Source organism: Nelumbo nucifera, chromosome 1 (assembly GCF_055504915.1).
Source record: "Nelumbo nucifera cultivar China Antique chromosome 1, China Antique-T2T, whole genome shotgun sequence".
Taxonomy (NCBI): domain Eukaryota; kingdom Viridiplantae; phylum Streptophyta; class Magnoliopsida; order Proteales; family Nelumbonaceae; genus Nelumbo; species Nelumbo nucifera.
In genome coordinates this window covers 217041389-217065170 of record NC_142649.1, presented here as the reverse complement: position 1 = coordinate 217065170, position 23782 = coordinate 217041389, and the positions used below count along the sequence as shown (strand labels likewise).

General features: G+C 36.6%; 2 protein-coding genes and 1 long non-coding RNA gene across 3 annotated transcripts; 2 read left to right on the top strand and 1 right to left on the bottom strand.

The window, feature by feature from the left end:
* The first annotated feature begins 1879 nt into the window (after nucleotides 1–1879).
* LOC104585787 (3-oxo-5-alpha-steroid 4-dehydrogenase (DUF1295)) lies at nucleotides 1880–3679 on the top strand. Its single transcript, XM_010242773.3, has 3 exons — nucleotides 1880–2385; nucleotides 2484–2747; nucleotides 2891–3679. The coding sequence occupies exons 1-3, from the start codon at nucleotides 2128–2130 to the stop codon at nucleotides 3368–3370; spliced, it is 1002 nt and encodes a 333-aa protein (XP_010241075.1). The 5' UTR covers nucleotides 1880–2127; the 3' UTR covers nucleotides 3371–3679.
* Nucleotides 3680–3918: 239 nt separating this feature from the next.
* On the bottom strand, nucleotides 3919–5568 carry LOC148804514 (uncharacterized). Its single transcript, XM_088896218.1, has 2 exons — nucleotides 5218–5568; nucleotides 3919–4786 (listed from the first exon to the last, which is right to left on the bottom strand). The coding sequence occupies exons 1-2, from the start codon at nucleotides 5329–5331 to the stop codon at nucleotides 4466–4468; spliced, it is 435 nt and encodes a 144-aa protein (XP_088752344.1). The 5' UTR covers nucleotides 5332–5568; the 3' UTR covers nucleotides 3919–4465.
* Nucleotides 5569–12540: 6972 nt separating this feature from the next.
* Nucleotides 12541–17610, top strand: LOC104585785 (uncharacterized). Its single transcript, XR_016081108.1, has 3 exons — nucleotides 12541–13349; nucleotides 15575–15666; nucleotides 17034–17610. It is a non-coding gene; the product is annotated as an uncharacterized LOC104585785 (long non-coding RNA).
* Nucleotides 17611–23782: the final 6172 nt, after the last annotated feature.

The following is a 23782-nucleotide window of genomic DNA, read 5'->3' as shown; positions in this document are numbered from 1 at the left end:
TCCTATAGAAATTAGATTGAAGTGAAGATCTGGTATGTGTCTCACATTCTTGAGAACCAATTTACAACCAACATTGGTCTCTATTTGTACATCCTAACCCCACAATTTTTTATGTGTAATTGTTACCTAGTTTTACAACACCAAAATCCCCTAATTTGTAAGTAGCAAAGAGTTCATTGTGTGGAGTAGCATGGTATGACGCACCAATGTCAATAATCCAATTTGTGTCTTGGCAAGTAAGGCTAAAACAAAACTCTTCACATCTTAACCTCACTATCTGAAACAACTGCAGTCGTCTCATTTCCTTCTTTCTTTTCACATTTTTCTTTCTTTTTGTCACTTTTTAATTTCCTACATTCTCTCTTGAAGTGTCCCAACTTATTGCAATAATGGCAAGTGATATCTTTTTTGACTTGGATTTACCTTTAAACTTGTCACAGTTGTATAGACCTCGGCTTTGACTTCAACCCTGGCTTTCTTTAAGAAGTGCATCTAATTTACTAGTGTCCAATGATTTCCTTCTAATTTCCTCATTGAGCAAATTGCTTCTTACCATACTCATTGTGACTTTTCTTTCGGGTGTAGAGTTGCTAAGAAACACCACAAGCGTCTCCCAACTTTCTGGAAATGAACTTAGTATCAATAAGACTTGGATCTCATCATCCAACACCATTTTCATTGAAACCAACTGATTTACAATATCTTGCATCTGGTTCAAGTATTCGGTAATGAACGAATTCTCTTTATACTTCAAATGTACGAGCTTCCTTATTAAGAAAGCCTTATTGTCGACGGTTTTCTTCTCATACAACTCTCCCAACTTATTCCAAAGAGGAACGATTGAAGTTTCATTTGCCACAATATGATAATTACTATCATCCAACCATTGTTAAATATATACAACGGCTTTCAAATCAAGAATTTCCCATTGATCACTTAACATATCCTTGGGCTTGTTTTGTTCATCTTTCAATGGTGCATACAAGTCTTTGGAACGAGAGAAATGGGCCCCCAAGGACCCTATTTATAGATGGGTGAATCGAACTATGAATGGTTGAGATCAGTTGGACCCAACGGTTCACAAGGACGCAACTATTTGTATTTCGAGGCAAAAAATAGTTTAGTGTGTTTTTGACATCTGCATGACTTAATGGTTGCATGGTGTCCGCGCATCCTCAGTATGTTACCTTGTGCCTAGGCCAGACCGACTGAACCAACTCGATCCCGAGCCATTAGTTTGACCACGATTGAGGATGAAAATCAGAACAAATCACCTCAGGTTAAGACTACTCCCTCACCAAACTGGCATCGACTCGAGAGTTGGGGGCAAGTGATGAGGGGCGATTTGGCCCTCTAGTGATGTGATGACATGTGGCACCTCAAACAATTATGTGACATCTAAGTACCATGTAAGCAAACCTCGGGAGCGCCTTGGACACCTTGACCTTGGCACCACCTCGGTAATCCGAATTGTGAATAGCCTGACAAGACATCAGGTCAGCATAAGAGACAACCTACTTTCACCGACCTAACTCGAGTTCAGCTAGCGACCTACCTAACGTGTCGGGCGACCTCTTTGCTTAATGGGTAATCGTCTTCAACTTCTCTAGAATTACGATGCAATTATCACTCTGCCCGCTTCAAACAGAACTAAATAGACACTACCCGCTTACGTAGAGTTCATGGGCGTGAAATCACCTCCCATTCAAACGAGTAAAAAATCTCAACAAGCTTCGTGCCTCACGACAAGTAGCCTATACCCCAGTCATAGAAAAAGTTCACTAACTCACGACGAGTAAAAAATCTCGCTAGAGCACCAGATCGAGCACAATCATTAATTTTATATTTAGCAAAAACAAAACATAAGATTTCTTCTATCTACCCGTAATTTACACGGAAAAGAGCTCTGCAAGTGCTCCTTGCAACCGAAGTCTTCGGCTTCTTTTTATTTAGCTCAGGTGGGGTGGTCTGGATTAGGGGACTGTTGCCTGGAGAGAAGTTATAAAAAAGCCACCTCCCACGGTGTTTGTGAGGAAGATCGCTGGGTGGAGTGTCACTCTGCCAGTCTGGAGAAGTTATAAAAAGCCACCGTGAGAACCGTAATCGAGGAATAAAAATCAAACGAAAATGGGGAACCTGAAGAACGGTTTAATAGCAGTGACGGTTCCTCTTCCTTCCGTAGCTTTCTATCTCATTTTTCTCCACTATTACCACCGCTATCCTATTACAGAAATCGATAGCAGTAGCACTGCCCCTCCCTATGGACCCTATCATCATCTGTGGACATGGTGTTTCCTCCATCCTCTTTTATTAGCAAACCTCCTATTCTTCTTCAACGTCAATGTCCTCTTCTGGCTTATCAGCCTCATCCAATCAAGCCACTGGGTAGGTGCCCCCTTCGCGTGCCGGGCGAATGTTTTACCTTTTTTACCTCTCTCTCTCTCTCTTAAGTATATATCTTTTTGGGTGGCATGGTGATGCAGATGATAGACTTGTACTGGACTGTTATACCCGTAATGCTTGCTCACTACTATGCGACATACCCTTCTGCACGGTACAACATCTGGAGGTCGACAATAGTGATTTTCCTGACCTGGGTTTGGAGCATCAGGCTCACGCATAACTACTTCAGGAGGGAGAAATGGGAATGGGGTGCAAGAGAGGACTGGAGGTTCACCGATATGCGTAAGCGCTATGTCAAGCACTGGTGGTGGCTTTCCTTCTTTGCCGTCTATGTCTCTCAGCAGGTAATTTGAAAGTTGTTCCGTACTTTAATTTCTCGCTCAGTTTTGCCAATTCAACATTTCCTAATAACAGATGCTCGAGAAAATGCAGCAATGAGCTTCTGGAGCATTAAATTCTGTCTCTTTGATCTCATTGAAATTTACAGGTCTTTCTGATTGGTATATGCCTCCCTATGTATTCTGTTCACTCGGTAGAGAAGCCATGGAACGTCTGGGACTCCATTGCTACCATTGTTTGCATGTGTGGTATCACCGTAGCTTATTTTGCTGACACGCAGCTCCATGATTTTGTAACAAGAAACAACGCATTGAAAGAGTTAGGAGTGCCTCTGGTGCCCAATCTTGACAAGGGATTGTGGCGGTACTCCCGACATCCGAACTACTTTGGGGAGCAATTGTGGTGGTGGGGATTAGTTATCTTCGGATGGAACGTTGGCCATGGATGGACCTTCATTGGGTCACTTATTAATAGTCTGTGCTTGGCGTATGTGACGGTGCTTGTAGAGCGGCGAATGATGAAACAAGAATATAGAGCTGATGCATACAGGCTCTACCAGAAAACAACATCGGTTTGGATACCATGGTTCAAGTCATCTCTGACTGGAGGAAAAGATAAGAGCACCTGATGTATGTACTCCTTTTGTCATGGGGTAATTGGTTCTTGATATATTCTTTATCGCTCTACTCTGATTGTGTGCCATTGTTTTGATGTTCGTCACTGTTTCACGTTGGCTGTTTGAAGACTAGAGGAATGATGGATTTTATTTGCTCAGTTTATGACTTTCAATTTATAAAAGAAAATGAAAATCAGTAGCGACAAACTGTAGATTTGTTTTTCATGTTTCCTTAACGCTGTACTAAAGCAGAATATAATCGGAGCTTATAAAGAATATAAAAGAAAAGATAATCAGGTGATTCTTCTGAGAATTGTGGTATGAACATATGGTCCGTATAGAGTTGGTGAATTCTTTTAGAAAAAATGTGAAAGGAAACTTGATTGATATTTGTAATTGCAACTTAACGAGATCATCGTTGAGTATCCTATAAGCGAGAGTGCTTGTTGTTTCTCTATATGATTTTGCAAGGTTGATTATTCTGTGCCACTATACCAGTTATGTGTGATATCAAAGCATATCCCAACAAAAGCAATTTAATGCACTACCATTTTTATGCGGAGTTCTGCTTAAATTATATTTTGATGAACAATCCTCAGACCGTGCAAGCATGCCATCTGCCAAAAGATTTCACCACTCACATACACACATAACATGTATGTATAAATACTCATTTGAAATTTTAGAAATAGGTGGTATAATCTAATTTTTCTGCATTTGCATTGGACATATGGTATGTAAGAAATGACAGATTAGAACTAAAATGATATAATCTAATTTTTCAGCAATACTAGTTCAAAACTAAAATGCATATTTCCACACCAGAGAAAACCAGATTGAAATTAAGGGGTAGAGAACATGGTAAGGAAGAGAACTTCTCCAATTGCCATTTTGTGGAATATTCAGCTCATGATATAGGAGAGAGAATAATACAGCAAGACGAATGACCATATATATCTTAAATGAAATTGGACGGTTTATCATACAGGTCTCATGAGATGAACCTTAAGATACCCAAGCCATACAATCTAGACTACAGGAATCTTATTCTTGATTTGCAGCTTTCTTCTCATCTCGGGCTACTCTTTTTGCTCCTATGTGACACAATCAAGTTACAGATGTCAAGGGTTTTTCGTGGCGTGTAGCATCTGATTCATGCACCTGAATATCTGGTTTCCCCATAAGATCTGTCACCACCCCTGGCTCCTTCGTCTGGTCTGTTATTTCATTGCCAGCTCCACCATTCTCTTCACTCTTCTCTGCAGTCACATGATTCGCATCCAATGACTCCTCTATCCCAGAAACTAGATCCCCAAGATCATTGGGTGGTTCAGGAGAGGCATTTCCATCTGAATTGACTGTTTTCGGATTTGGTTCAGAGAGATCTACCAATGGCTCCTTTTGATTTTTACCTCCATTGTTGTTCTCCTGCAATTATAAAACACTAGAATAAGAGATGTCGTTGGACCAATATTGTGTAAAGAATTACTGGAAAATGACCTATCAAAACAGAAATAGAATTACTGCCAAATTACCCAAAAAAACAACAAAGAATTACTGCAAAACCTTTATTCATAACATGTATGTGCACAATGGCTTATAGGTAGAGTATGAACCTTTCGTGCATTGTTTCCAACTAAGGGATCTCTTTTAAAGGAACGTTACCAGGTAGTAATTCATCTGTCCCTACTTTCTTTTCTGAACTTATGGCCATAATCTTATGGATACTCCACATACATGAAATAAATGAGATAGTATCATCATCATGTGAATGCCTGCTTATCATGTAAATTATAGAGTAAACCCATGGCCCTATCAGTACTACAATCATACAATGCACCAGGTGTGTTTGAGCTTACTTTTGTTACAGTATCGCCTTCAGCATTCTTCACAGTAGGGCCAGGGCTGGGTGGGTCTGGAGGTGAATCTGGACCACTATTCAAATCTTTGGGTTTGCTCGCACAGCCTCCCATTGGTTTTACTTGAATTAAATGTGGAATGAAATGCGATGTGGAGGTGGCTGCAAATCTAGGAGCTAACCTTGAGGGCTGGGGCTAAATAGGAAGAGGGAGGCAAGAACTAGAAGAGGCAGGGGTCTAATATCAAGGGAGTTGTTGGCGAGGGAAGGATTTAAGCGTTTGAGCAGCGAGATGGGTTTGTGGCGGACATGTGGACGACCTTTTCAGAAGGACAACAGGTTTCTTTATGGCCTCTTTTTCTGGGGTAGCCGTTGGAGTTGGTTCATGTATGTTTTACATAAGTGGGCTTTCAAATCTACTACACCCATTTTCTGGCTCAGTTTGGAAGGAGTACAAATGCAAATATATAGAGTGCAAAATCTTGCATTTTGTATTATTTTATATGTATTTGTACTGTACATATTTGTATTTATAATCTTTCCAAACAGAGCCTTAGGCTTAGTTTGAAAATCAAATAATTGAAAATTTTGATGTTTGTTCATGTTATACTACTTGTTCATTGTTTACGTATAATGGGAAATTAGATGTGAGTTCTAAACCCAACCTGCCCCACCCTCAAATGTGGGAGGGGTAGGGTCAAGGAGATTTTGCATTTTCATGTATGGGGAGGGTTTAGATTCTGAATATCTAACCTGCTATGGGTTTCCAAGAGGGTATGAGTTGGAAAGTCTAGGCAAGCAAGAAGGGCCTAGAATTTACAAAACCCTCCCCGTACCTGCCCCATTGCCTTCCCTACTTTAAGGTGAAGCTTTAGCACTGCTTAGGATGAGGATAAAAAGGTTAGCAATATTTTCTTCTTTGACTCAATTTCTCACCTTCACCATTGAAATAACTTCTTCCCTTGTGTCTATGGTTAGGCATTGCTCTTTCTCTCTTTCACCATTAATTAGGCTAGCTGCAATGCCTAGTTGTAGTTGTTTGTTTTTTCTTTTTTTTTGCTTAAAAATGGATTTTGGAGAAGAGACGGGTTTTGGGATTTTACAACCTGTGCGGGTATAGGTAGGGTGCAGTGTTAGGCTAAACTGGACCCTCCCCATGCAGATTATTGTTGGAAGGCATATGAACTCATGTATTAGGTATTGAATTTAATAATATTTTGAATTTATGTGAAGGATAATTGATAATTTGTGTTTTTTACATGTCTTTATCAAATAATTAGAAATTTTATTGTTCACTCATGTTATTTTACTTGTTTAATGCTTACATATAATAGGAAATAATAAGAAATTAGATGCAAATTTCGGATCCGACCTGCTTGATGCAGTCAGACATTTCTAACAAAGACTCGCTGCAATAGTAGTCAATGATTGAAATAACAAAAATAATGTTAACCTCTCCGTTTTACAACCCACAAGGGTAGTGACCTTAACTTCTAATCAAGTAGATGGTCATAGGATTTCAGGGGTTTGCTCAAAAATAGGTTCAACAAGAGAGAAGAGGAAGAAGATAATGCTTAAAGACAAAAGGTAATAACTTGATTCAATTCAACCAAAAAATTGTCTCTTACAAGGTTTGACATAGCTTATTAGCTTATATATATAAGGATGAAAGAAAAGATTTACAATTTTAGTGCTCAAGACATTATACCAAAATAGATAAACAAAAGAGTGGTTGAAGTGAACAAACAAGCACTAGTTAAGAAGGGAAATTGGTAGGGGAAAGGTGCCTAAACACCAATCTGATTGTATGAGCCAAGTGACCACTAACCTAAAATCACATTGTCAACAGAAGACTAGATTCACATAAATTGTATTGCAAAGTGAAGGGTGCAATCTTGCAACTTGGTCATTGTAGAGCTTGATATCTATGACTGGCTCTATGTGATCTCACAACGAGGTTGGGAGGTCTCAGGAGCCAATGTTTGAGTGGCCTTGTGGCACTAGACCTTGTAGGGCTCTAGGCAACTTCGTAGTTGTTTGTCAGTAAGGCGTCTTCACAAATGGCGAGTGAGGTGAACACGTGGAGCTCTGAGCAAAGTAATCTTGCGAAACTGGAACTTGTGGGGCTTTGGGCTTTGTTGGGTTAGATGCATTAGTTAGGTGACTTTGCAACGCACGAGACGGTGAGTGAAGCTACAAGGCCTTGATTGCGATCTCACAACATTTTAAAACCTCAAGCAACCCAAAAAAACTAAAAAAAGACTTACCTTTCATATGTACCTTGTTAAAGGTTTTCCAACAGTTAGGGATGAGATAAAATGAAGTTTAAATGGATTTTTGAGATAGGGAGTGCTTTTGGTTGCAACAACTTCCGCTTGAGAATGGAGGAGGCAAGTTTGGAATCTAGGGTTTGGAGTACCTCTGAATTTCAGGTGAACAAGAGGCAGTATATGGGCTAAGAGGAAGCTCTCTTCTCTCTTTCTCTCTCTCTCTCTCTCGTTAGGGGCCTCCCTCAAGTTTCCTCCATCTTCTTCTTTTTTCTCCCACCCCTTTAAACTTGAATTAGATTAGTATTTATAGAGAAAGGGAGGGGACCCAAGTTTGAATTCGTTCAACTATAGTGCCTGGGATTCAACAAAGGTTTTTCACACAAATAGGCAAAGATTCTTCAAAGAAATAGATGTTCAGTCAAGCTTTCCTATTTCGTGAAACATTTTTTTCAGTTTGGGGGTAATTTTTGTGAGTTTTCTGCATCCAATGGGAACTTAGGGCGTGCCTGTCATGATAGTCTCATATTCGGGGTTGTTAGTGGCAGAAAATGTAAATGTGATGAACTTTTAAATGCTATTTTGTATTTTCTTGGTCTCAAGTGGGGTTTGTTTGGTATTTTAAGATTTTTAAGCCTATTAGGCTCTGTTTCATCGGTCTAAGTGCTCTAATGAGTCAAGGATGGGTCTGACATCATCCGTCACCCTTTTAAGGCTTCAGGTTGGGACAGATGATGTGGTAATTTAATCTAGTTCATCAAAATGGTATCTTTCTAGTGTAACGGTCAAACGGGTGAGTCTGGTCATGAAATTTGGCGTAGTGGGGAGTGGTGAGGTCTGATCGGACAAATAGGGTTAGGATGATTGAGATCTATGGCCGACAAGTTTGGGTCAACGAAATTTGCTAAAATAAAATATTTGTTTGATGAAGGGTCAAACGGGGGAATTTTGGGATGAAATTTAGTGTGTTGGCACTTTTGAACGCCTTAAATCTAATGGAAGTGATGGATCTTTGATCAGGGATGTAGGTTGATTGTTTTAGTTCAGATCATGGTCTTAGCTTATGGTTTTTCAATCAACAAGAGAGCCCAAAATGAAAAGTTACTTTTTCAACGGTCAAACGGAGGTGTTTGCTCGTGAAATTTAATGTGCTAGGGTTTTTTGGGTCTCCAAATACAATGGTAAGGTCTAATTGGTCATATGAGGTTGGGATGACAGATGGTAAGCTCTAATTAATGACATTTGTTGAAATAGGATCTAAGATTGATGGGGGGTTAAGCAGGGGCGAATTTTGAGCTTCAATTTGGTAGGTAGGCATTGGATCTTTATGTCTTTGCGGTTGGTTGTCATAGAGTTGTGTTGGGATTCGCTATTTAATTGTTTCCTAATGATCTTGAGGTGATAGATATATTGGATTTGATTTTGAGGAGTTGGAGTTTGAATATTGCATAGATCAGGGCCATTAGAAAGGGAGTTGGTGTGATAAATGATGGATCTTTGGAGTTTAGTCATGAAAAGTATGTATAACTAAGTTGTTTTCCAAGTTTGGGGGTGATGTTTGATCGGGCATTGATGTTGATCTCAAGGTTCTTATTGTGTCAAATGAGAGTATTTCGGGTTTTGGAAAGTGTCAAGTTAACCTGGTTGTGTTTCTAAGTTTTTGGGGTCTAAGAGGAGGGTATAAAGAAGTAGGGTGAAAGGACTGAGAAAAAATTGGGAACTGATAGAGCTCAAGGACCAAGTTGGTAAGGTATTGAACTTGACTTAAAATCTATCGGTTTGGTAATGTGGTCCTTAAGGTCCTATATGAGATCATCTTGCCTACAACTCAGGCCCTTCCCTATGAGTACAATCTCAGTATCTATTAAAGCAATGAAGTTAACTCCTAGTACCTGGCCACTGCAAAATTGACCCACCAACAAAGATCATGCCGAGCAACCACCAAATCTTGACAACCAAATCACATGATCAGTGGTGGATCTAGGACCTTTGATCAATGGGGGCAGGGTATCCAATAGGGAGTATGGGCATCCAATAATGATGAAGACTGAAGAAATTTGTTATCTCTAGGTTTAAGGAGAAGTAGAGGGATGACATTGAGCTGTTGAGGGATGTGAAATGAAAAAAAAAAGGACAAAAAAAACATAAAAGTTAAAATCCTAAATTCCAACCCTCATAATTTGGTTAATATAGGTGTCATTTATGTATGTTTTTTCTTTATTTCTTCTTTATTCATCTCAAAAAAATTGACCTCATTTCAAAAGCCAAATTTTATTTCACTCCCTATTATTTTATTTGAGTGGGGGTCATTGTAAAAAATAAAATAAATTTATTCATAATATTTATAATTATATAAGAATTTTTCCAAATCTAGTGGGGGCAATTTCCCACACTGACTTCTACATAGATATGACACTACGCATGACTAAGTTGCGTAGAGCCATTGTAACCACCCATTTGTTTGTCCATTTGATTGCTTTCATTTAAGCACCAAATCATAATCTCTTTTCTCACTCAGCCATATATAAGGCAGGCCAAGTTTGTATCAAGCAGGTTGAATTTGAAAGACTTGCTATAGAGCTACAAAGGTCAAATCCTTAGCATCACCTATCTGTGTAGAGACTAAGGTCACTTTCCTCAATGAGTTGCAAAACAAAGATACTAGCATTACCTTATTACTTTTGTCCCTAACTTTTGCAATGCTTTTTAGTCGTCGATTGTTCTTAAGAGACTCACTCCATTTAGAACTACCAGCTGCACCATAATTCGAATTCGATCAATTTACAAATAAATTATATTTTTGGATTTAATTCGACTGGACAATCCAAATCTGTTAGGATATCCAAATCCAACACAACTAAATCATATTCAAATTTGAAAAAAAAAATGAGATCCAATTCATTTTCACCCCTTTATTCGAAGCCGAGGTGGAAGGATGAAATCGTACACTGAAGAGATCTACAATCACAAGAAGGGTCAGAGGCCCAAGGAGTAATTCCATAGGAAGGCACTCTAATGCTCAGGTCAGTGATGGAGAGGGAGGTAAGTCAAGATGAACCGAAGAGAGTAGGTTAGTTGGAACCAAGGTGAATACAATGGGTGCTGAAGTGAGTTGAGAGCCAAAAGTCCTTTACCTTAAGTGGGGGGCCTATTTATAGTCGGCCATCTGTTTTATAGTTGGATTAGGCTTTCGTGGTTATCGGGATGAGGTTACTCGCCGAGGTCTTTGGGGAGTTTCCCTTTCCTTGGTGTAGTTTGTTTCTTGATCCATATGAAACACTTCTCCTGAGTGTGCTCTTCCTGTAAATACATGTAGTTTACCATCACTAGGATTATGACGAAGATGCCGAAGGAAAACCATATAAAGGAATCTCGATCAAGATACCCCCGCAACAATACTCTATCGAAATGATGAAATGCTCATACACTTCCGATGAGCACACAAAGCCACTCAAGACATGCAATGGGCATGAAACGCCTTCTGGGATCTGCGATGAACAATGAAGCGTCACCCAAGGCTTGTGATGGACATAAAATAACATCGCCAATCTAAGACAAACCCGATACACAGCTAACACCTTATAATGGATATAAAATGACATCCATGACTGTAATGAAGGGTGGATAGACCCCGAAGGTCGGCGACACTTGCCTATGGAAGATCAACATTCCTTCTAGTCATAATGAGCTATAAAAAAGGCATTTTTAGGATAACTAATGAAACACTCAAACACATTAGTCGGATCAGGATCTTATCATCCACAGGGGAACCCATAAAGGGATTATAGCCTACATGTGCTACGTGAGAATCCATAGGAGATAAGAAACCTTGCCCTTGAAGGATCTTACTAGACACGTGCCCAGTGGTGTTCCCTTAATAATTGACGTAAAGATAAAAGACCCCTTTTCCTAATAGAAAAGGTCTCCTTTTAGATCCTTCTCCTACACGTGCCCAGTGGTGTTCCCTTAATAATTGACGTAAAGATAAAAGACCCCTTTTCCTAATAGAAAATGTCTCCTTTTAGATCCTTCTCCTTATAGCCTTAGGGTTCTCTCTACAAAAAGGGGAAACAACTCTCACCCTAAGGGACAATTCCATATATATCTCTAATCCTAGGGCTTCTTAGAGGAGCTCTCTTACCCAGTTTCTCTTATCTTCTCCCACTATCCTCTATAATCGTATTCCTCCCGATATTCTCTTTCTCTCTTTCCTGTCGTCTTCTCCAGACCTTCGGAGACTTGACCAACCTCCGCCGCTTTACCACCACACCAACAATAGAATCTCTAGTTTATCTATGATCTCTAAAGCAGATGATGGCATCGAGACCTGGTGGGGGATGGAAATCGAAAGCTTTGGCCACTAATAATAGTTGCTGGAATCTTAGATTTTAAAATATATTTTATATCGATTTAAAGTAATTAATAAATTTGTTAAATATTAACTAATATAATTAAGTGAACTTTAAATTTGGATTGCCATTTTTAATTCATTATTAAAATTTACATTTAAGTTCCATTTAAAAGATCATAAAAATGAAAAAAAATAAAACTAGTAGATAAATATTAAAATACATTTTATATCAATTTAAATTAATTAAAAAATCATTAAATATTAATTAATATAATTAAATAGATTATTAATTTAGAATTCCATTTATAATTAATTACTAAAACTATTAAAATTTATATTTCACAATTAAAATTTATAATTAATAAATTAAAATTTAAAATCAAAGTTATCTATAACTTAATATCTACTTAACTTCTATTTAAAAATGATTACATTAATAAAAATAGATGTAAGATTAATTAATAAAAAAATTACCGCTAAAACAAGATTTCCCGCCTCTCTCTCTCTCAACGTTAAAAAAAAAGATCCTTTGTGATGGGATCGGCTACCCACAGAGCACATCCCATGGACGTCTTATAGCTCGTCCCGTCCATGTATTGGATGGGAGCATCTCCTGTGCTCGCCATAGGGAGAAATTCCTAATGCACGGAGTAGATGGGCTATGGGGCACTTGTAGGGTGTGCTTAAGGGTTAGCTGATCCCATCTTCGACCTTTCACATTCCCTTTCAATATTATGAGTTTTCAACACAAAAGACTTTCCCTCCAAATTACGAGGGGAGGACTATTCATTCTCTTTTATAAAAGAAAAATAGAGGTGTTCTTTTAACCTAATCTGAGAAGTTTGAGAGGGGAGGATTCTTCATTCTCTTCTCTGTTCGAACCAGCGGCGGAGCAAGAAAGATCTCCTTTCTCTTTCGATTTTGCCTTCCTCTCTCTCTTCTTCTCCCCTCTTTCTCAGTCTTCTTCTTCTTCCACGTGATTACCCACTACCCTTTTTTATTTTTTTTCTCTCTTTTTCTCTATTCTGTCATCGCCGCTGCAACTGGTTGCAACGACGGATTTGAACTCGGCTTCGACCTCCTCTTTCCCCCTTATTCTCTCATTGCTCTCTCTCTCTCTCTCTCTCTCTCTCTCTCTCTCTCTCTCTCTCTCTCTCTCGCTCGCTCGCTCGCTCGCCCGCTCGCCTTCTCCTTCTCTCCACCATTTTCTGTCCCCCTTATTTTCTATACTCACCGCCCTTAGCATGAAATCTGTTGTAGTAGCCATAACCTGAGTCGACTTGTCGATCTCCCGATTGCAAGCTTCATGCTTCCTTGTTACAGAAGCTCAAAGATGTGAACAATAGACACTCTGATTCCGTTCTTCCTTGTTCGGTCGATTAACTTCAACGTCAGACACCATCAGTTGCATTTTCTAGTCGCCATCGTCAATCAAGAAGGGAGGCAACCAAATTCAGTTGGATCTTCTGCTTGTAGTATTCGATCTCAATCTTAGGCCATATTCCAACCAGTAAGGTCAAATCTTGCTTTCTCTACATTTAGTTCTTTATTTCTTTTTCTTGTTTTTGCTCTGTGGAATCTGTAGATGGGAAGGGAGAGACCAGACTCATCAATGTGCTCTTATAACTCTCTGTACCAACCCGGTTCTACTGTCATTTTTCTTAAGGACTTAGAAGTTTATCTCTGGTTTTACCAATTTATTTTTCTTTCTTTCGTTTCTTTTTCTTTCTTCCTGTATCACTTGAATCAATATTCCTGATGTTAATCAGCCAAGTTCCTCATATTTCCGATGTTAATTAGCCATTATGTTCAGTTTCTTTTGTTATTGATTAAGGGTTACATTTCACTTTAATAAGATGTTAAATATTGGAAATCCTGGTGGATCAGTTTGTTTTCCTTCACATTTCATCAACTAGTTTATCTTGTTTGCCCGAATTAAAATTTGGCTTATGGTAATGTGAAAGTTGAATGTAAGCTTGTTCCTACTTGGGTGATGAGATGTAGTATAGTCCTAATTTCTGAAACTAATCCTTTAATTAGAATAAGAATAAAAATAGGAAGGATTTTTCTTAGCTTGCTCTTGTAATTTGTTGTTGCTTATTGTGTTTACGCTTGTTTGAGTCTTCATGTGGGCCCCACCTGTTGGACGGGTGCCTAATCCCTTCCCTCTCCCATCCGAATCCTACTCGGACTGGTTTAGCTAGCCTTGGCTTTGGAGTTACTAATAAATTAAAATGTTTTCCAATGTAAATCCCGGAGTCCCATACCTCCAACTTCGTATTTGATGGGTGGCGACTAGACCTGTTCATGGGCCGGGCCGGGCTCGGGCCGGGCTTTGACTCTTTATTAATAGAAAACTGTTAGGCCCGAGCCCGAGCCCGAAGCCCGACCTAATAAAAGAAATTCAAAATTTTCTGACATTTTCTATTTTAATTTAAATGTTTTTTTCCCCTATTTAAATGAACAATGGGTCTATAAGTGAATCAATGACCTCAAATTAAAACATTTATTCAAATAGACATCACATAGGGTTTTTACTTAGGTTTAACTATAGGTCGGGCCGGGTTTACTTAAGTTTAACTATAAGTCGGGCCGGGCTGGGCTATTTTGGCAAAGCCCGAGCCCGGCTCGAATTTTATGCGGGCCGGGCTTTTTGGCCCGAGGTTAAGCCCGCGGGCCAAAAATTCTGTTCAAGCCCGTTCAGGGGTCGGGCCGGGCCGGGCTGGCCCGTCGGGCCACCCGGCCCATGAACAGGTCTAGTGGCGACTCTACTTCCAGCCCAAGTGAGCCCATTTTTCAAAGCTCACAGTTTTATTTAGAGAAAAAAAATACTAGGGAATAGTTATGGATGTTGTGAATCCCATTTAGATTATCAGAAACGTTTTAGAGCTCTCCTACCAAGTTGATGAAGGTAATGATACATCTTACAAATTAGTCACTGGCCCTTGGCTCCACTAGCTTCATCCTATAGGTAACTGAAACCCCAAAAAAAAGTTATCCATTTTGTTCCTCCCTGCAACCACCTGAATGAGAATGAAAGAAATAAAAAATTCGTAGTTACGTTTTTCAAAAATTTTTTGGTGCTTTCCTTATTTACTTCTTGGGTTTGATATCTTCTTTGGTATTAGTTTGGGAAACTTATCAAAACAAGCATTCATTTTCCCAAAATGAGTAAATAGGCTTGATATCTTCTTGATTTGTACCTTTATACCTGGCCCCTGTTATTTTCTCATTCTCATCATAGATGGCTAGCTCTAACTATTCCATAACTTTTTTGTTGTTATTTTATTTTCTTAACAAAAGTCTAAATCTTCTTACCTTCAATTTAATTTATGACATTAGATGGTTATTTAAAACTTGTCAATATAATTTTTTAGTGAAATAGAATATCTTGTGAATATCTCATTGGTACGCCCTTGAACCGGTGATGGTGGTGGTAGTAGTGAAAAGTAATGTATCATGCTATCCAACTTGACATGGATATGCCAACTCTTGTATGTAAGAAATTTCTTTCTTCCCCTTTCATTTTCTTTAGTGGTGTATTTTTTGAGAAAAAGTGTCATCACATGGTTAAAGAATCACTCTGCAAAGCTGTATTCATCAATTAAAACAGAAATCCCAACCTTTTTCTTCTTTCTTAATGAATTCTGATATTTTTGAATCCTCTTAATGAACTTTGATGTTTTTGTATCCAAAGAAAGCACTATTTTTTATCTGATAAAATTTATTATTCTTGATAGGTTCTTGATGCTAGTAGTGCTCCATATAGCTCTCTAAATGGGTGTCCGTCCTCCTCATATTCAAGCCATCATGTTACCCCATAGCAAAGATGGTAAGTGTTTTATGTGTTTTCTTTAGTTTTTCTCCTTACGTTTGTGTATATATACAAAATTAATTTTAATTTAAACTAATTACTTAAATATATTAATTTGTATGCAAGAAGTTGGAAGTTTGGACAACTAAGTGCAAAACCCATCTTTTGATTTGTTTGGCTTTTTTTTTCTTCTCTATTGGAAGTTGGGACAACTAAGAGCAAAATCTTCCCTTTGAACTTCTTTCTCTCTTTTTACAATACATTGCAACTCAACTATTTAAACTAGATGAGATGACTAAACATGCACTTTTTTATAGTAAGGATTATGTATGCTTTTGCTTTAATGAAATGAATTTTGCATGTATATTTATTTGCATATATGATTAACAAGATGATATTTTGCTTAAAATACTTGTTTCTGTAAGAAGAAATATAGATGAAAAACCACTAATTGGAATGAAATAATCTCAAAGGGGCAGCATATATTGGCAAAACAACCCGACACTAATTCTATGAAAAGATTCACCATATTGATGGAAGAAACTATTGTTAAATATATAAAAATCGTCACTTTTGCAATATGATGTACCACGCTTGCCTCTGTTGGAAAAAGCTATACCAATGATTTTTTCATCTCTGTTAAAGATAAAAACATCATAAAACTTGAAAATATATACAGTAAAAAGGTTTTTAATGATAGATACAACCGTTGGTACATTTTTACTTGCGGGCGTTCCATTAGTATTTAAAAAAAATATTTAGTCTTTTACCAACGGGTACATCAACATCGTTGGTAATTTTGTAAAACAACAATCCCAAAAATGCATGAAAAAGACATTTATAAATTCTTCACCCACGGATAGGTGTGTTAGTAAAACTTATACCGATGGGTTATCCGTTGCTAAAGGATGTACGAAATACATCACTAAAGATCTTAACATTTTTTTCATCTGTACCAACGGGTTGTTGCCGTCGTTAGTAATCCTGAAACTGTCGGTTTTGTGTGTTGATTTATATCGATCATCGGTATAGGCCAATACCAACGGATTTAAACCGTCGGTACATGTCCCTTCTCTTGTAGTGGATGGGGGAATTTGGAAATTCAACATAATAATGGGGTGGTTAAAAGTTATAACGGTGGTAAACATGCTTTCATACGCTTAGAAGGTGGTCAAGTACTTGTTATCAAGTTTTCATTATCATCATTTTTATTTTTCATTTTCATTTTCATCATCATTTTTTTTGAGTCATGACATGTGTTGCAATTATAAATAAAAACACTAATGATGATAGAATGTGCATTATGTCATGGTGCAATCAATAATCTATTATATATTGGTAAATCAGCTAGAAGCATGTTATAATATTAATTTCTTTGTCACTAGGGATTTTAATTCTACGAGGAGCTTTGATGCCACAAGTGACTTTAATGCCATAAGGGACTTTGTTATCATAACAACCATTTTTTTTCCATGAGGGACTTTGATACTAACATAATTCAAATGAGGAGTTAATTATTGAGATATATGATTTTCATGTCTAATGTGCATTAGGTTGTGATGCAAATAACAATTTATAAAACATTGATATTCTACTATGAGGGACTTTAGTGTCATGAATGACTTTAATGTTATAACAGATTTTGCTATAACGAAGGAATTTGATATTGACATAATTCAAATAAGAAGTTAATGATTTTTAATTGAAGTATTGATGATTTTTATGTTTAATGTGCATTAGGCCACGATGCAAATCAACAAATGTCATGTTATGTCATGATGTAATCATTCTCAAAACATTAATATTTTGTTGCGATGGATTTTGGTATCATGAAGGACTTTAATGCTGTAACGGATTTTAATGCCACAAGTGACTTTACTACCATAAATGACTTTAATGCCATAACGGACTTTGCTATTACAAGTGGTTTTGATATTCAAATAAAAAGTTAATGATTTTTAGTTGAAATATTGATAATTTTTATGTTTAATGTGTATCTACAATGCAAATCAACAAAAGTCATGTTATGCTGTGATGTAATTATCTATCTATGACTTTAATGTCATAAGGGACTTTAGTGCCCTAACAGACTTTGAGATAAATATAATTCAAATAAGAGAATAATAACTTTTAATTTTTCTTTTAATTGAAACAATAATTAAAGTGATAATATAGTGAACCTTTTAAAACATTAATGATTTCTAAATCTATGATGCGTTATGCCACGAAGCAAATGATAAACCATAATGCAATAATCAAATAAACATTGATATTTTGCTGCAAAGGACTTTTGGTTAGGCCTATAAATGGATTAAATTCGAATTGAAGCAGATTAGATTCAAATTTGAAATTGATTATAAATGATAATATCCGATGGATATCAAATATTTCAATTTGAATTCAATTTTGATTATTAAATAGACGATTGACTTTTTGAATATGAATTCGAATAGATTCAAACCCAATTTGATTAATTGTTTTACAATAGACAAATTTTGAAATTTAATTGGTTCTAAACTTCTAATTTCAATAAAAACTTTGAAAAGGAAAGTAATTGTCCTACTTTTTTGTGGCTTGCTTCATCTATTGTATCTCTAACCAAGGTTGGACGGATCCTTGGTTATATATCTTTGACAGATGCTTTTCTTATATCAAATAAAACTAGATCAATCAATTTCAACAAAAAGAAAAAAGACTTCACTTTTTTTTGCACCAATCACAAGATGACACATTGACATTGATATATTGATACAAACCTTACCATTTTCATGTAGGTAATGAGAAAGTAAAGACTACATAAATACCTCTAACAACTTTGGTTTAGTGCTTGAACATAGGTAATGAGAAACTCTCTCTTTCTCAATTTTCAAGCATTGTTCCACCTGAATACTATAGTACTTCAGTTGAAAACCTTTTAATTTGCAAAGAATTCAGACTGCTACAAGTTACAAAGGGGAACAAAGGGGAAAATCACAGCACATATGATTTCAATCACATATTCCTATTCCTTTACCAATCCTACATCTTAGAAAATCTGAATACTATGATTGACAGTACATCACTCTCTACCAAGGATACCAATTTTAAGAGATACACTTTGTACTTGAAATCTTGCATTTAACTACATAAGAATAGCAAGATAAAAGCATTCACATTGATAAATTTCAGTTTCTCTTATTTTCTTTCAAAGAAAATACAGAACATAGACTAAAGAGAATAAAACTAATAAAAACATAGGGGGATCAAATAGTTTTACACTATGCAATTCAAAAGCTTCTCATTTGTCAATTTTTCGAAATCCAATGCAAGCTCCATTGTTGGATCAATAAAGGACAGGTAGTTAATACCATTCAAAGGTATAAATTAGTTTACTTGTAAATCAGGGATAAACTATAAATTGAATTGAAGCAATGCCAATTGTTAACATGTCCTATATATTGCCATAAAATACTTAATGAAGTAAGGATATGTTATTGGCATGCACATGCACTAAGAATTTCACAAAATGGCTATATTTGAGCCATCTATGGATAAAAATATTGTGAACTTGAGAAACATTAAAATGGCTTGGGTTTCTAAGATTACCCCATCCAGCCTCCCTTCGAGGCTACCCAATCCAACATCATCTGCTATCTATTTGAGCATATCTAGCACTGAAGTCCATCCTTAGTACAAAATCCATGTTAACACATTTAAACTTTTCTTTAAACTTTAAGGATTATGTCAAAATGCTTCCACACTTTAAATGTTCTTTTTCTTTTCTTGGGACCAATGGGGGCAATTTAGTGTTAGATTGAGAAGGATTAGCCGATTTAGATATATTTAATATTTTCTTCAAAAGTAAAAATGGAACCTAAATAAAGATTACACAAAATAAAATTTAAAAAATATTAGAAGTTTAAAACTAGCACGGTAAATGGATAATCATAAAATAAAATTACTAAACAATGAGAAGCAATAAATATTCACAATATCATTTAGGAATTAGGAAAAAAAATTGCAACATAACCACTATCTACATGAATAAACCAATTCCTAAATCTGCAATCTATTCTATCTCATTTAAGCTGAAAAATCGAGCTCATAAGTCATAACCTAAAACCAATAAACCAATAAATCATTATCTAAATCATTGTCAGAATTCAAAAATATGTAATCTGTTCTATCTCATTAGAATAGGAAAATGAATACACCAATTCCTAAATCTGTAATCTATTCTTTGTATTTTATCTCATTTAATCTGAAAAATCTAGCTCATAACCAAAAACCAAAAAACCAATAAATCATTATCTAAATAGTTATTAGAATTTTGTAATCTATTTTATCTCATTAGAAATTTAGCATAGGAAAATGAGCTGAAAAATCTAGCTCATAAACCAATAAACCAATAAACATTCAATCTTATAATCTGTGATTAATGAAATTCCAACTACCTTGAGAAAAGAGGCAAGGGATTGACGACAACAGTCGTGGGTTTTTGGCAATGCGAATGTGATGGTAGTGACTAGTGAGCAGTGTTGGCCGGTGATGTTGGACTATTGCAGCACAATGGCCAGTGATGTTGGATGGTTGAGGGCCTTGAGGCATTGAGCTTGAGCTTGAGTAGCGGCGAAGGGGAAGGTAGTGGTCAGTGACCGATGTTCGACCACTATCACTAATGATTAGACGGAGGGACGATTAGACGGAGCAACAAAGGATGAGGGGCAGTGACTGGTGGTGGTGGTTGCTCGAGTGGCGTCTAGTGACGACGAAGGGAGGGACGGAGGGTTAGGAACTTAGGGTTAGGGTTTGAAACTTGGAGAGTGGAGACTGGTGAGAGTCGAGAGGTAAGGTTTGACTTCGAAAGTCAAAAGACTTCGATTTTTGAACTCATTTCTCATCTTCTCATTTTTTTTTCTTTTTCCAACCTTTCAATTCAAATATTTATTGGATTGGATCAATGTATATCCGAATTCAATTCGATGATTTATTTGATAAAAAATATCCGATTCGAATTATTCAAATTTAATTCAATTATGACGAATCTTAGATTCGAATTCAGATTTTCAAATACTGTTTACAGGCCTACTTTTGGTGCCATGAAGGACTTTAATGTCGTAATGGACTTTGATGCCACAAGGGACTTTAGCGCCACAATGGACTTTGAGACAAAATATGATTATCATGATTAAATAATGAATTCTTTGCTATATGGTGGAAAAATGATATGACTATCTAGAAACTGGATGATTTGAAAAAACATGATACGATTAACCGACAAACACAATTCTTCATATGATGAATGATTTTCGAATTTCATAATGACTTAGGGCATGATTAAAACCCCAAATACAATAGAGATGATATGCAAAATGCCACCTTTAGATGATTCAAAGTAATGGATACTCAAAGATAGGGTTCCATTTGGGATTCTTGCTAAACTTGAATAATGCTCAATATATTTCAAATCTCAAAACAAACACTGGATATGCAATGATTGTGAATCAAAGATACACTTCGTGAAACCCCCATGGGAAGGGATGTGTGTCCAAACTATGCAATTTTGAACAAAGAAGATTATGAATCACCAAAATGGGTGCTTACTACAAGTTTCAAATGATAGATGAAGCTAAATTTGCTTAAACTGTGTTGACTAGTAATCCTACCGCACTTTAGATGATTGATCACTTCACCTTATTTGGTATTCAATTCACTAAAGCATGGTGCTCTATGAAGAAATTCTTCTTTTGTACCATTTTGCCCCTAGTTTTAAAGGATCACTAGGCTCGATTTTTTTCTTTTCCTTTTTTTTTTTTTCTTTTAATGTATTAGGGATCGAGGATGATTTTTTATTAGATGAAATGCAGGCTAGTACTTGGGTTATAAAGCAAAGGATAAAAGGCTTAATAAACTTAAAATAAAATGGGTAACAGATGTTTGAATCAATTAATAGGGATTTACTCAAGATTATGTTCTTGTTTTCTTATTGATTTTCTCGATTTAACACTCTCATAGCCACAAATGAAACAAAGAGCTTTTCATGTTTTTAAATATTATGGGTTATGCACCCAGGTGATCAAGAACTTTATTGTAGGATGAAATGTAAATAGGTAAGGTTGAAAAAAAAATTGAGAACGGATGTCACTATTGGACAATATCTTATCAATTCGATCATCATATCTGTCCCAATTACTCTTACTTGCTCTTTTCTTCTTTTTTCGCAGCAGTTGGATGCTCCAGTTTACCCTTGCAACATCCTTTCTTTTTGTTTCTTTTCTTTTTCTTTTTCTTTTTTTTTTACTGTCTTTGCCCCAATTTTCATATTCAATTCTTTCTTTTTGTTTCTTTCCACTTTATTGAAGTTTATATGTGGAACTGAACATCTGACATCCACATCTTAAGAGGGTTTATTTGAAAAATGGTTACTACAAAGGCTCAAAGGGATAACTAGTGGAATGATCAATAAAAAGGATTGACAAAAAGGGATAAAGCAAACGACCAAAAGGAGGCCTCTTATCATTTCTCCATTAAATGCATAACACATTGGAAAGAATTACATCATTTCTCAATTTGAGTTCGACAAAACTTAAAGGTATTTATGTCAGTTTTAACACTTGAAATTTGAGGCTACTCGAATGAGAGTAATTCTATTCCACTTTTCCCCTTCTTTCCTTTTTTCTTTTTTTCTTTTCTGTCTTTTTCTTCTTTCTTTTTTTCAAAAACTTTTTCTAGCCCTTTGGAAAGAAGCATCCTCAAAATTTGATTGGTTTAACAAAGAAGAAAGTCCAAAGAATCAACTCAATGGGCTAACTAGCAGTGCTAACAATGGTAAGGGGTTTGGGAGAGTAAAAATGACTGATAATGGCCTCCAATCCTTTCTTCGATTTATCAACAAAGCACTAAGTTGTTATAATGCCCTCACTCTATGTTAGCTCAAGAAATAGATACAAAGGAGTGCATATCTCATCACAATGACTTCAAATGTATGTCTGTCCCAATTTGAGCTATTAATGGTGGGTTTATTTGTGGATGCACTTGGAAATAAATATTGCTATTTTAGTCTGATAAGATTGCCCTCCTTCCTTAGACATAACGATGGACTTTTGATTAATAATCATCTTTTCCCCAAAGTTAGGCCCTTGAGGCTTATTTTAAGCCTTCAATCCAAGAAAGTCATGCCCGTACATCCTTTCTAAGGGAAGTGACAACTCTATCTTTTTTCCTAGATTGGAAAATCCCCTTATTAAAGTTCATTATTTTATTAAAAGCAAAAAGGCAGAACAATAAAAAGAAACAACTAAGTAAAATCTTTCATTAATACAAAAGATGAGTTGTACAATGACCATGTTCATTTCCAAGCTTCCAAAAGTAAAAAATGTAATAAAATGGAAAATTTGAAAAGAGTCCTAATGTAACAAAAAATAGAAATGATGAGATCTTCTAATGAATCAACTTCTTAAGCATTGGTGGTGCCATGTCTGGAGTTTTCCTGGTGGGATCGAACACACCCCCATAAATGAGCTCTTGAATAGAAAACTTCAATTGCGAGCAATGATCAATTGTGTGGTCAGGCCCTTAATGATAGTCATAGTGAGTGTTTTCATCGCATTTCTTCGGCTTGGCCTCCCGTGGAGGTTTCCAGGTCAGCAGTCAAAGATACCCTTTCAAAACAAGGAAGGGTAGCAACTAAGCATGGGAGCACGGTAAATGGGTGATGACCCTTTTCTCCTTCTTCTAGGATGGTTCGCCACTTTGAGTCATTTGAGGTGGAGAAGAGAATAATGAGTGTGATGTCGGCTTGGAAGATGATGCAGAAAACAGAGTTATCTGGGGTGGGGTTGAAATGATAAGAGGTTTATTAGCCATTACAAGTGTAATAGATGAACATCCATGAACTGATGGTTGGTGGGATGGGGATACTGGTTGAGGTGGTGGGCTAAAGACTGTGGGAACAAGTGCAAATGTGCCTGGTAGGGATAAAGGTATGCTCGATGGGGGTGTGTAAAGTGGGTTTACCCCAGTTTGAGATATCAACCAATCCACCTTAAAACCCAAGACAACCATCATTTGCTTAAATTGATTAAATTCTTGGTGGGTTACAAGCCGATTGCCATTAGGAACATACATCTTTCTATGCAAAACACCATACTAGAGA

Bases quoted from the DNA above. Each gene is read 5' to 3' on its own strand.
- LOC104585787 (XM_010242773.3), top strand. From the start codon at position 2,128: ATGGGGAACCTGAAGAACGGTTTAATAGCAGTGACGGTTCCTCTTCCT. The intron at 2,386-2,483 runs GTAGGTGCCCCC...ATGGTGATGCAG, and splicing joins TCATCCAATCAAGCCACTGG to ATGATAGACTTGTACTGGAC. The intron at 2,748-2,890 runs GTAATTTGAAAG...TGAAATTTACAG, and splicing joins CCGTCTATGTCTCTCAGCAG to GTCTTTCTGATTGGTATATG.
- LOC148804514 (XM_088896218.1), bottom strand. From the start codon at position 5,331: ATGGGAGGCTGTGCGAGCAAACCCAAAGATTTGAATAGTGGTCCAGAT. The intron at 4,787-5,217 runs GTAAGCTCAAAC...TTATAATTGCAG, and splicing joins AAGGCGATACTGTAACAAAA to GAGAACAACAATGGAGGTAA.